The 13,897-nt window shown below is 38.9% G+C and overlaps 1 protein-coding gene across 1 annotated transcript in view; it reads right to left on the bottom strand.

Moving 5' to 3' along the window:
• Window positions 1–13,897, bottom strand: part of LOC145770413 (peroxisomal ATPase PEX6-like) — a 187,050-nt gene that overhangs the window by 30,452 nt on the left and 142,701 nt on the right. The window contains exon 14 of the mRNA XM_082582057.1: window positions 13,177–13,390. Within this exon, the coding sequence (XP_082438183.1) occupies window positions 13,177–13,390 (214 nt within the window). The remainder of the gene's footprint in view (window positions 1–13,176; window positions 13,391–13,897) is intronic.

Raw genomic sequence — 13,897 nt, 5'->3', positions numbered from 1 at the left:
ATTGTGCGCTGTTTTTTTTTCGGTCATTGACCGATTTTTTAAAAAAATGTCCTAAAAAAAATATAGCCAAATCGGTCAAAATGTACAAACAAATATATAGTCAATTCGGCCAAGTGTTGCAAGGTTGAGTTTCGCTGATGAACGTTGAAAAAACGTTTGTCTGTACCAACTTTTCTCAGGTAAAACACGACAACGTTTCTCAGCGAAACTTAATGTTGTAGCGAGTCAGGAAGTGCAAATTTTGATTTGTAGCAGCTACTTGAAAGGAAATATTTTCATCAGAAAAAATGACCAAAATAAATAAAAAATGACCGAATTTTTACAAGTCATTTCAGAAAAATGACCGAAAAGTCTCAGCAAAAAAAAAAAGATTGCGCGTGCTATGTTGGTGGCTGCAGCGTTTTTATTAGCATCGATGGTGACCGGAAGTTTTTGCAACATACTCTATCGATAATGATGTTTGAAATTCTTGATGATACCTTGGTGTGAAAGATGGACAGAAAAGTTGTGTTTGCTGGAAATAAAACACAACTTCTACTTGCTTAAGGTGAGTTTTGTCGATGTTGTTACGATGGTTGTTCAAGAGCTTTTCCCATGCCTTCCATATCCGTGAAATTTGCGCCTGTGCCACATCAAATTTTGCTGCAACAACTCTCTGCGGCGTTTTCCTCTCTAACTCTTTGATTACAATTAGGCTACTCTTACTACCACTCTTTGACCTTTCGTTTGTTTCTTTTCTGAGAGGTTTCTCCTAAGCTTCACGATAAACCGTGACGCCGCAAATTGCAAAATAATGTGTCAAGATGATGTCACAATGCAAATTAACATCAAACAGCAAGCGCTATTACTAGACTACAAAAAATAATGAAAATATTGCTTCCAATGCTTCGTGAAACTCAGCGTGAGAACTCTCATTGCCTCCCTTCCACAAATCAACCATTGTATTTTAAAGTAAATATTAAAAATCATATTTTATACTGACAAGCTTTGATTAACGGTTAGGGAACGTTCATTACTGACTTCAACCACTCTTTGGTCATTTGTTTGTCTCTTTTCTGAGGGGTTTCTCTTAAGCTTCACGATAAACCCTGACGCCGCAAATTGCAAAATAATGTGTCAAGATGATGTCACAATGTAAATTAACATCAAACAGCAAGCGCTATTAGTATTACTAGGCTACAAAAAATAATGAAAATGTTGCTTCCAATGCTTCGTGAAACTCAGCGTGAGAAATCTCATTGCCTCCCTTCCACAAATCAATCATTGTATTTTAAAGTAAAAATTAAAAGTCATATTTTTTCCGAACGGCTAAACTCTCGCTTCCGTCGCCCACTTTGGCCGTCGCCCACTTGGCTCGTCGCCCACTTGGCTCGTCGCCCACTTGACTCGTCGCCCACTTGACTCGTCGCCCACCTGGTCCGTCGCCCACTTGTCTGGTCGCCCACCTGGTCTCGCCCAAGTGGGTAACGCCCACTTTGTCTCGCCCAGTTGTCGTGTACTGTGTTCCACAGCTACTGATTTTCCCTTCCTCGTGGGAATGCAAGCAGGGATTTTCAGTCATGATGAACATCAAGTCAAAAAATCTAAACCAAATAGTGCGCCCGGAAATGACTTTCGATGCGCTGTTGGAAGATTTATGCCGCGCGTCGACCAATTGGTGGAAAGTAAAAAAAATGTCATTAATTTAGTTGTGGTGCTTTAGTGTTATTTTAGTATTTTTCTAATTAGTATTTTTCCAATATTATTTTTCTGAATAAAATATGATTCGATCAAATTAGTTGTTCTGCAAGAAGTGGTACGCTTGGCAGTACAGAGCATCCAAGTGGTACGAGTTGGTAAAAAGGTTGGGAACCCTGCCCTAGACTATCCTTAATGGAAATCAATATATGTAAAATAAACTCTTGAATTTGAATGTAAACTTGCAGAACCCCTAGACTTACTGGAGGAGAACTCAGATATTTTTCCTATAAGAATTGTTATGGTCATTTTTAAAAAGCCATTTTCTTTCAAAGCACCCGGAGCTGTTCATCATGCAAAGTGGATGGCCAAGGTGCTGTACACATTTAAGATAGCTCTTTTTAACCAGCAACTTCTGGAAACTGGGTTAGCAAGTGAAAATTTTTTGACGGAAATGTTATCCTTGGCATCATTTCTTGCACTATTTTATGTGAAACACTGGTGCACAGCATGTCAAATCACAAATGCCCCAGTTAATGACCTTCAACTCTGGAAGGACTTGGGCATGATCAATAGCTCTGTCCAACGCACTTTAAAATCATACCCTACCCTGAATTATGATTTTGCTGTATCAGCACAGAAAAAATTACAAAACCACATAGTAGAGTCATTTTTAAAGGATCCGTGACCGTGTTTAGCATACCAAAGTTTCTCAGTGGATTTAACAAGGGCAACTGATGCTAAACAGGCCTCGAAATTCACGGCGGACACGGCGGACATGTCCGCCGTCACAGCATGTGATGTCCGCGGGAAGTACCCTCTAGATCGGTCATATTTGTCCGCCGAGAAATATCGCAGAAACTGGCGATACAAATCGTCATTGCATAGCACGAACGTCGAACAACTGTTGCAAGAATATAATTTGCGCTGGGAATGCAAAATTGTCGCATTCCAAGCCCGCATCTAGAAAAAGTTAATACTGTATCTCTTACCTCCATTCAAGCAAAAAAACTTTCGAATTTTACGTTGCCTCAACGATTGATGACATTGAATCATCGTAACAGAGGTGAATTCTTAGCTAAGAATTGATGGGAGTACCGGTACTTCTACACTAATCACGCACAACTTAGTTCAAGTCTTATGTCACAATGTCTGGCTTTGATCTCCGAGTAATATTGATAATGCAAGGTTGGTTACAAAGTTAGATTATAAGAGTATAGGCTACTACAGCAAGATGCCGCAAAACTTAAGTTTTGGTATTACAGTAAGAAAAAAGAGGCCCAGGGAAATTTCTGAAAGTGAGAATGAGGGCGATGAACCTACTACTAGGAATTTTAGTGGTGATAGACGCATATATTAAAGGAACAACGAATGTAAGGATTAGCTCTGTCAAAGATCACAACACATCGTTTACCCCAAGCCATCAATTTCCGGTCATCAAGGCCATCTACAGTATGAGTGACAAAAAAAAAATCAAAATTAAGAGGTTGTTTGAAATCGCATATTTTATCGCTCAAGAAGAGCTCACATTTACGCTTTTCCCTCAACTAGCCGGTCTGGAGAAAAGACACGGAATAGATCTCGGTATCACGTATCTTAACAACAAGCAGTGATCTCGTGGAGATTGGCGCACGTCTTTGAAGATCGATGTTATTGAAGCTCTAATCATGCGCATATGTTTGAATGGCCTTGACTGCGCTGATTATAACTCCGAGCCTGCCATGGTCTCGTGAATACTGATACTATTTTGGAGAGGCGACCGCATCACGGAGAGGGGAAAAAATAATTGTGCTGTTTGTAATGTTTTGTTTATTCTTTTCGTCACTTTCGCTCACATGACACGCAAAAATAAACCTAAAGAAAAAAGCCTAGTGAAACTTTGCACATCAGAAAATAGTAGCGCTACGCGTTAGTGTAGAAGTTTTCCGACTCGTGCCCAGAGCATTGTGATGCAAGAAGCCACACGACCTCGTTCAGTGGAAGTTAATCAGTTATGCGGCGGATTATTTTTTTATTATTTATTTGCATCAGACACAAAAAGTCCATAGAATTTAAATTTTTAACAATCATCATATTATCATCATCATCATATTTAGTAGCTACACGGCGTCAAGCGCACGTCGTTGATCTGATGAAAGCCTTTCAGAGTGACTTCGCTGAAATTTTAAAAAGCCTAAACCGTAGCTATGGTTCTCAAATGGCGAAGACTTATCAAGATAAAGGGATTAAGTATGACGATCGACGTTAAAACTGGTGTGTCCGCCGTAAGACTTAATTTGTCCGCCGAGATAGCTGCTCATACCGGACATGTTTGTCCGCCATCAACAAAAACGAATTTCGAGGCCTGCTAAACAAAATAAGCTCCCATATACCTCACTAAAATGGCGGGAAAGTTGTTATTTTAGACGTTTTTCAAAATGGCCTCCACCGCCATCTTAGAAAACTGATAAAGTTCTATTTCTTGATGTGGATGGCCAAAAATGACAATTTAGGTGTCAATTCCCACTAATTTAGGTGTCAGAAACACAATGGGATGGCAGAATTCATGATTCAGAGTCTCCTTGACTTCAAAGCCCAAGTTGGCAGACGTATGCGGTCCCCTACTGTATTAAGATTCACTATCGCTGCAGGACAAATATGATGCTGTTAAATTCACTGAGAAACTTTGGTATCCTAAACACGATCACGAATCTTCTAAAAATGACTCTACTAAAATGTAAATCAAGATTTCTGTTTTTTTTGCAGGTCTATTGCTTAAGATTCAAAGCATGGACAGTAGAGGAGATAGTGATGTGCCTAACCCAGGGCCTGGATTAAAATGCATATTATGTCTACAACCCTGTATAACATGTGGTATCTCTCTGAAAGAAATGTCGTGTTTTCAATTTTCACCAACCAGGTATCTATATCAAAAAAGATTGCGATATGGAGAAAGCTAAAAGATCACAAAGTTAAGCAAAATGAAGGCACTGTTGTCAAAGGGTTGATCAAAATGCCAGAAATTAGGCACCCAACACATATTAAAGATTTAATTGGTCAAGATTCGTATCCAATAGAAGAATTAATTCCAAGTGCATCATGTTTCCTTCAAAATCATCCCAAAGAATGGGCTAAAATCCTGATTACATAACCACGAAAAAGCTAATTGAAAAGATACCTTGTATCAATGATGCTGCTGAAAGGGCCTTGTCACTTGTGACAAACATACATTTATCACCATCAGTCCCAAAACTAAAACTCCAACAAGAAGTATTGGTTACTGTCAAGCATGCATATTGCCTTCAACCAGAAGCTGAAAAAGCATGCTCAAAATGCCATTTAAAACCGTGATATTGCTTCTAGTAGTAAAACTTTTCTGCGTTAACAGTAACACGGTTGATCTCACTGTGGTCAGGTCTCGACAGTGGACATCACGTATATGTCAAATCATAGTTCTATCAATGCGCTGTAGACGATAAGTATTTTGTCTATTAAAAGCCCAGGCCTTATTGGTGGAGAGCAGTGGTTCCCAACCTTTTTCAAAGCGACCCAACTTTTCTAAAAAATGAAATTTAGAAAATTTTGTTACCCAAGCATAACCTGATATGTTACTGTGAGTGTGAAGACATCCAAATAAAAACATGATAATGAGCAACAAAATATGTTGACAGCGTTTTAGATCAGCCAAAACCAACATAATGCAAGAATGAAAGGAGGCAGCTGCTTGTAAATAAAAACAATCGATAAACACAGCTTCACGCAGCAGACCGCTAAGCTTCTGACGGCCATCGCCCTCGAGAAGTCGTTAAATGGCCTCCGAAACGACCGCACCAGTAGGCTATGTCTGGTCGGCAGCTTTCACAAGCCAACATTTCTGCACTCTGTTGGTATATGAACAAGGCAAAAAACAAGGTACGCCGACAAAACATATTGCTGATAAAAATATTTTGTAAAAGGCTGAGCGTCGACATACAATGCAAAATTTGAACACTAAAGTAGTTCTAGCTAGACCTACTTGAAAAGCTGTGAATTTGAATAGGCTGCAATCGCAAATATGATTCAGGGCTTTGTTCTTTCTAAACAAGCGCAAAAACACGACATTAACCAACATTCCAATGGATTTTTAAAAACACAAATTTTTAATGGATTTTCCATTTTGACTGCCGTGCGTAAGAATTTGGCAGGTGGGAAGAATCTCTGGTAGTCTATGCTTGGTTGCTGGAAAAATAAAGAAACTTAGAGGTTTAGAAAATTTCAAACGGCAAAAGACAAAACAAAAGACAAAAGGGATTAAAACAATTGCCGACAAAAGAGATTAAAACAATTGCTGCGCGGAAACAATTGGCCACCCCCACTAGTGGGGAACAAACCGACGATGAATTATGATGATGAGAGGTCTGTTGTAGGATTTTGCTTTTTTACAACATATTATACAAACAGCTGCTTTATACAAAACATTTTTCTTGTTTTTCCAAAAAAAAACAAGCAACTCAGAAAATTTTTCTGGTGACCCAACTTTGGGTCATGACCCATAGGTCGGGAACCACTGGTGTAGAGCATGGTACTCCGCACACAAGTGTTATACACTCTCCCACGTCTTGTAAGACATATGGGGTGATCTTATGACCGGAAACAGTTCTCTGAATTTTTGCCAAGCTGTTTCTACAAGCGACGTTATGGTATTATAATCCCATTCTCCTACTGCGAAAAGTAATATTCCAAGATAACGAAACGATCTTAAAACTTGCAGTTTTTCCTTATAGATTTGAACATCTTTCTTCCAGTTTTTTACTGTAGATCAAAACCTTTGTTTTATAAGTGTAATTAAATTGGTTTAATAATGTAATTAAAAGTTTTGATGATGTAATTACAATGTAAATAAATGTGGTCTAGTAACTAGTAACTGCTGTGGTCTAGTAACTGAAACTATGTAATTTATCCAACTCTGCTGCATGCGAAGTATTGAAGTTGTATCGGAACAAGACCACAAATAGCTTATGGGTCTTCTACAGTAGGCCCAGTTCTCACATCAAACGGTGCATATGCATAATCCTTAGAAAACTACTGCTGTTAAATTTCTAGCTTAAATTTAGCCACAAAATTTGCTGATGGAAGATGAAATGGAAGACCTTTTTGAGACAGAATCGAAAATTTCTATGATGGAATGGAAGAAAATCTCAAGATGGAAAAAAACGTCTTCCTTCCATCCCCTACTCTGTACACAGAATAACGACTCGGCAAGACCCCATTGAAACATATTGCAATTAAAACATACCACTCCAGTATGAAGACGATAGAGGTTTACACAATCTTTGCAGGGTAACTATGATTCTGGTGGGAGTTAGGTTGTTGAAGGTGATGTCAACTGCTGTGGTCTAGTAGCCTCATCCCAACATTTACTCCAGACTTTTTTGGAGGTTAACATTAGAATCACAGAAATCTCTTACATGGCAAGTGAAGGACTGCGAGAAACGAGGCGCTAAGAGCTCTAAACTAGGTTGTTCATGAGAACCAACTGATCTAAGAGATGATCCTCACCCAGTACAGTTTGCTGTGTTAGCTAGTGCACCAGTTTGTCTTTCCGCAGATTGGCTGGGGTAATCTCTGACAGTACAGGTAGAAAGTTAGTGGGAGTGAGGATAAGACAACCGGTGATCATCCTCATAGAGTCGTTGAAGGTAATATCAACCTTAATAACATGTGCACTGCGCACCAGGCTGGTGCGGCATATTCGCCTTTGCTATAGATGAGGGCAAGAAAAGTTGTCCAAAGTGTGGCAGTGCATACAACCCATGACGACCCAGCCAAGCATCTCAGCAGAGCTTCAATATGTTTTTGGCATGTGAGTGATCGATCTAGCTTAACTCCTAGGTGGTTTTGTCCAGATTCAATTTGAGTCTCCATAGCCTCAGATCTTCCGAAAATTCGGCTATATCCGTTGTAAGTTATTTCTCAATGCCATTGCCTGTCAGAATAGAGTAATGCGAGATCGTCAGCATAACCATACTGGCATGACTTAGCTTGTGGGATTTCATTGTTGTAAACGTTGAAAAGCATAGGTGACATACAATCATACATTGACAATCGCTAGCATTCAAAACAAAAGTTTTGTTTACCAAGAAATTAGTGAGGAGGAACACCACATGTATACCAGGAATTTTTTGGAGCAACATAAGCATTAAGCTTTGATGCTACACTATATCGTAGGCAGCAGTAAGATTTAAAACCAAAACCACTCCTGCTTTCGGGGAGCAAGTCTTTTAGGCGCAGACAGTTAGGCGCCGGTCTAATAGGCGCGCACACTGTGGCGTCTGGATATTTAGGTGCGGAGCACTGTGGCGCCCGGTCATTTAGGTGCTATGCCTAGTAAATTCTGCAGATTGTGTCAGCTTGGCAGGTATGGCAATGCTTTTCACACAAAATGTTGTATTGCACAGAAAAATATGTCATGGCTTCCGTGAGTGAAGCTGCTTAAACCGGCAATGCTTTTCACACAAAATGTTTATATTGAACAAAAAAATATGTCATGGCTTCCGTGAGTGAAGCTGCTTGAAGCGGCAATGCTTTTCACACAAAATGTTATGTTGAACAGAAAAATATATTGTGTTTTAATGCGCGTGTTTGGCATTTATTTGTTGTTAGTCGAGGTTTGCGTCGGCGAAAGCTTTATCAATAAATTATTCAAGTTTCTGAACATGACTGAGTTCACTTTTAGTTAAGTAATAACTACACTAAACATCAGTAAAAAATATACGTAGCCTATACTCAAGCGGGTGGTAGGCTTGAGTGAAGAGTGACTTAGTTTCCGTCAAAACCCGGACTAGGTTTAATAATGAATAAAGTCGCACCATTATGCTTGTAACTTGTAGCCAGGGTTCATATGCCCTATAGAAATTAAGTAAAGTTCCATCTGACTGCAACCTGTGTTCAGGATGCACAGCAAATGTCCTGTGGAGATGTGCTAATATCAAGAGTAGTAGAGCGTTGTCTCGCACCTCATCTCCACACGCGCATTAACAAAACAATGAATTTCTGTTCAATAATAACATTTCGTGTGAAAAGCATTGCCCTACATGATGATGATGATACAATCTGCAGACTTTACTAGGAATAGCACCTAAATGAACGGGTGCCACAGTGCTCCGCACCTAAATATCCAGACGCCACAGTGTGCGCGCCTATTAGACCGGCGCCTAACTGTCTGCGCCTAAAAGACGTGGACCCTGCTTTAGTACCCTTCTTAAACTGTCGTCGATGTCATTGGTTAGCTTGACTACTTGTAAGTGGTAAACGCCCGTGCCGGAATCCAGCTTGTTCTTCAGGCAGCTGTGAATCAATCACAGGGTTGAGTCTAGCCAACAGAAGTCGTTCAATGATCTTGGAAGGCAGCGATATTGGGCGATAACTTCTGGAGTCATGAGAGGGCTTGTTTGCTTAAAGCAAGGCAACTACAGTGACTTTCCGCTATGTCTTTGGTATGGAGTTTCGGCTCAACATTACCTGCATTTTATATCAAGGCATTCTGAAAGTTCAATGGTCTTCACTGAAATTTCTTTGCTGCTTGTTGCATTCAAGAACGTGCCGTAACCTTCATCACATTCCTCAACCCGAGTAGGACATAGTGGCGACGGAAACCGCAAGGAATGGTTTTCTTGGCTGCACTGAAAACGTTACAGATCGAATTGTAACACGCATCCATTCAAGTCATCCGAGGCAAGATTTGGTAGTTGGCTGATCTTAGTGTTGACTAGATTTGTAAACCTGCTCAACTCAGCTTTATGGAAATTCCACATCATCACAAGTTTGCTTGGTATAATCCTGGGTTGACTGGGGCGATGAGAGATGGTCTGTGTTGTGATTTGAGAAAAGGATCAAGGGCAATACCATTGTGTTGGTAGATCGGTAAAATCTCTAGCGTTGATGCACGGAAGGGAATAGCAAGGGATGGAATTATCCTGCAGCCTTGTGGTTTATACACGTTCACTATCATAGTGCCCTCAATTTCTATGGCTATCCATACGACTTTGCAGTCAAGGTGAGATGAACCTACTGGTTTCCTGTTGGTGGAGTGTTTCACAAATGAAGCAATCTCGTGTATTAGGGTGCATCATCTTCCCTTTATTTTGGAAATTGAACTTGTTCCATTGATAAATGGTGTCCATTTAAGGTCAAATGACACCAAAAAAATTTTGGGGGTCAGGGGACCCCCCTACCACCACCTCCTGACCCCCCAAAATCGGCTTTTCAAAAATCGCTATAACTCAAAAACCAAACAAGATAGACATATGTTGTTTGGTATTAAATTTGTTGTAACTACTTGATTTAATGCAAATCTGCAGAAAAAAAACTACATTAAAAAGTCTCACTTACTAGTTTCTCAGGAGGCTACCAGCACAAATGTGTAAATAATTGTAGTGTAAAAGAAAACTCACATGCAACAAGCAGTTGATGACTTGTGCTAATTACTTTGAGGTTTGTGCTAATTTACAGCAGACACTTCTTCTTTTTCAACAGATTGATCATGTTTGATCAACTGTGATCTCCCTTATGAAGTGCCTACAGTTTGTTCTGTCTTTTGTTTTTATCAGTGCTTCCGGCATTTATTCCTGTAATTTGCTTGATATTGTCAAAATATTTCATTTTTTGTCGTCCTTTTGTTCGTTTGCCTTGCACTATCCCAGTCAACATTGAATTTTCCATCGTGTCACAGTTACAAAAGACAAAAGAATTATAGCATGTCGGAAATCATCAAAAAAAACTGGACACCACCGTTGTTGTATAACATACATTTGGATTCCAAACTGGTTCCACAATTTCAAGACAAGTATAAGAAGGTTGAAATAATGCCAGTTTTGGTATCAACAGATCTTAAGACCAAACTGCTTGGTGTGCCAACGTTTAGCCCCGACGATGAGCGGTCAGTTGGGAGTATTGTTGGGGACTTCACTTCTGACTTATTAAGTGACTAGAACTGCTCTTTAGGTGGGGCTGTAAGTATGGTTTTCGATATCACATCTACAAACACTGGCCTGTGGTCAGGAAGCTGTGTGGAGCTGCAAAACAGATTAGACAAGCCACTGCTATGGAGTGCCTGCAGAAAGCACACTGGAGAGCTAATTGTTGGCAGTGTGTTTGACGCATTGCGAATCGAAACCTACAGGTCTCCAAAAATTACAATGTTTAAAAACTTTCGAACTTACTTTAGTCATGTGTCTCAAGACAGTTTGTGCCTTCTTCCTTACTTAAATGAACCTGACTGTATTTCACCTGACCGAATAAATTTTCTAAATGTATTAAAAGAAGATGCCACAGATCTTGCTACTCAGCTGCTTACAAAAAAAGACAACAATAACATACTTAGAGAAGACTATAAAGAGCTCTTGAAATTCTTTTAATTAGCTTTAGAACACCTCTCCCACATGCGTCATTTAAATTCAAGAAGCCCAGTGCAATCCACAAAGCTTGCTGGATGGTGAAGGTAATATACGCAATTAAACTCACCTTGTTATCCACAAAGGCAGAAAAAGTTGCAAATCCGAAAAATGCAAGAAAACACTTGATTTTGCAACAAAAGGACACAAAAAAAACTTAAAAAGATTTTCTAAAACAACGAAAACTATTAATACTACAAAAAGTGCTCAATGCTAAGCAAAAAAGCAAAGCAGAGCAAATTAAATCAAGTATAGTTATTACTATCTGAAGCCTTTACAAATTGTTTCACCTAACGGATTATCAGAAGGTCTTATTCAACTAGAATCAGACCTTCTGATGATCCGTTAGGTGAAACAATTAGTAAAGGCTTCAGATAGTAATAACTATATTTGATTTAAAAGATTTTCTATGTTTCTTTTATATGCATACGTTCCTTGGTGGTTCCGCTGCAGTTCAGGAATATCTGCACCAAATGCTGATTTAACACTGATTAAAACCTTGCATAGGTAACAGATTGATGAAACAGTTGCATCAAGTGCTTTACAAAAGCTACAGCTCCTTTAATGGTACTTGACAGAAGAAATGGTGCCACTTGCACTGTTCGATTACCATGTTAACGACAAAAAAAAACAGAAATTGCTAAAGCTTTGTTAGCTGTAAAAGAATCTGCTTCCACAATCCATAAAAAGAGAATGGGAAATGGAAAGCCAATTTTTCCAGTCCAGGTAAATGAAAAATCTTCCTTGGCCGACTTAAAAGGAGAAGATTCGTGGTACTTCTTTCAGCTGCTCAACATAGAAACAGACTTTTTGAAAAAAGATGTTACAGATTGGCCAAAAGATAAGCAGTATATCACTGGAAGAAAGAAATCGAAAATTATAACAATTGTAAACGACTGCTCCGAACGAGGAGTCAAATTGGCTTCAGATTTTCAAACATCCTCTAAAGTACAAAAAAACTTTGAGAGTACACTTTAAGTGGTGGAGAAAAGTAGATCTAGCAGGCCAAACTTGAGGAAAAGGCCACATACAATCATACATAAAATCCAAAAGATTCTTTAATGCCTGTAGTGTGTTGACAAATTTCATGTTGATTATGTTTGTTTGTGTTAAGAAAATCAAGATCATGTATCGTATTCGCTTTTTTTTGGTAAGACCCAGTTAACAGTTTGGCGACACACTTATGCTTTAAATTTAAATGACATGGGCCTAAATACATAGTAGGCCTACTGCACATTAAAAACAAAACAAATCGTGGCTAAGTTCTATTGAAAAATTTGATGATTTTGCAACTGTGTTAAATATTAAACATACAAACTGGAAGCTCGGTTACAAAATAAAAAATGCAAAATCATAAGAAAATATGCATTTTCTGTGCAGAATTGAATTGAATGATGTAGTTACAATAAATTTAATACCAAACAACATATGTCTATCTTGTTTGGCTTTTGAGTTATGGCGATTTTCGAAAAGCCGATTTTGGGGGGTCAGGAGGTAGTGGTAGGGAGGTCCCCTGAACCACAAAATTTTTTTGGTGTCATTTGACCTTAAATGGACACCATTTATCAATAGAACAAATTCAATTTCCAAAATAAGGGGGAGATGATGCACCCTACCGTGTATGCTGCTGTTTACACAAGCTGTCATGATATATCCACATATCCAGGGAATATGTCTTCTGCAAGAGTATTACAGTTGCTTCATGCTCCTGACTTATTCGTGTCAAAACAGTGCATTTTGCTTTAATGTGCTTTACCACATTTAACTGAAGAGTTACACCAGCTCAAGAAGTGGTAGGTAAGACTGAAGAAGGACTACGCTCACCATGGCATAGCTGAGTTTGTTTCTCCATGTTCCAGGGACAAGGGTTTATCCTTTTACCACGCTGGGAACACATAAGATTTCTGTCTTCAATTGTTGTCATTAACCCTTGCAAATTGCAGGTTTCCGGGACTTACCATCACTTTGACAACACGAGGTAAAGTAATTTAGTACAAAATGAAATAACTATTTGTGATATTGTGTTCATAAATAAGCACATAGAGTGCTATCAAAACGATGTACTGCACATGTGTTAAGAATGGTTTACCTTTAACGCTAAAAAAACTAAGTGAACACTGTGAAGCAACAGCTTTGGCAAGCAAGGTCTTTCCTGTGCCAGGAGGTCCATATAAAAGAACACCAGATCGACGCAAACCCGTTGAAAGTAGTTCTGGATGATCCAGTGGTAGTTGAATAGTGTCAAGAATATGTTCTTTCACATTTTCAAGGCCACCAATATCTCTCCACTCCACATCCGGGATCTGTATTTGTAAAAAACTGATTGTGTTATCATCATACGGCTAATATCAACAAAATCTGTTGTTTCTTCATACAGTATAAAAATTACAAGTTGAATTTATCATTGTTTGCGAAACAAACCGCCCAGCAAGAATACAGTACATTCAGGTGATGAAAATAAGTTGGAAATTAATAAGATACCGTACTAACTACTAATGTATGGCGATTACAGAAATAACACAGAATACGTAGATTACAGAAATAAAGCAAAATGAGTGATTTCAAATGCAATGCATGAAAAGACAAGAGAAGAGGCACAAAAGATTGAGAAAATGAGTATGAAAAAATATATATCGCATGGCGAGAACAAAGGCAAAAGGGATGTTGCTGACAGCCCTTGCATGAGATATAAAAATGGGCAGTTGAAAATTGAGTTGGTAGACAAATCGAAATTGTGGAAGGAATACTACAAAGAGATATGGAAAAAGAGAATCAGCGAGATAATAATCTTAAATTAAAGCAAAAAATAG

The sequence above is a fragment of the Aplidium turbinatum genome, chromosome 1 (genome assembly GCF_918807975.1).
Source record: "Aplidium turbinatum chromosome 1, kaAplTurb1.1, whole genome shotgun sequence".
NCBI lineage: Eukaryota > Metazoa > Chordata > Ascidiacea > Aplousobranchia > Polyclinidae > Aplidium > Aplidium turbinatum.
This window is presented reverse-complemented; position numbering and strand designations above follow the sequence as displayed.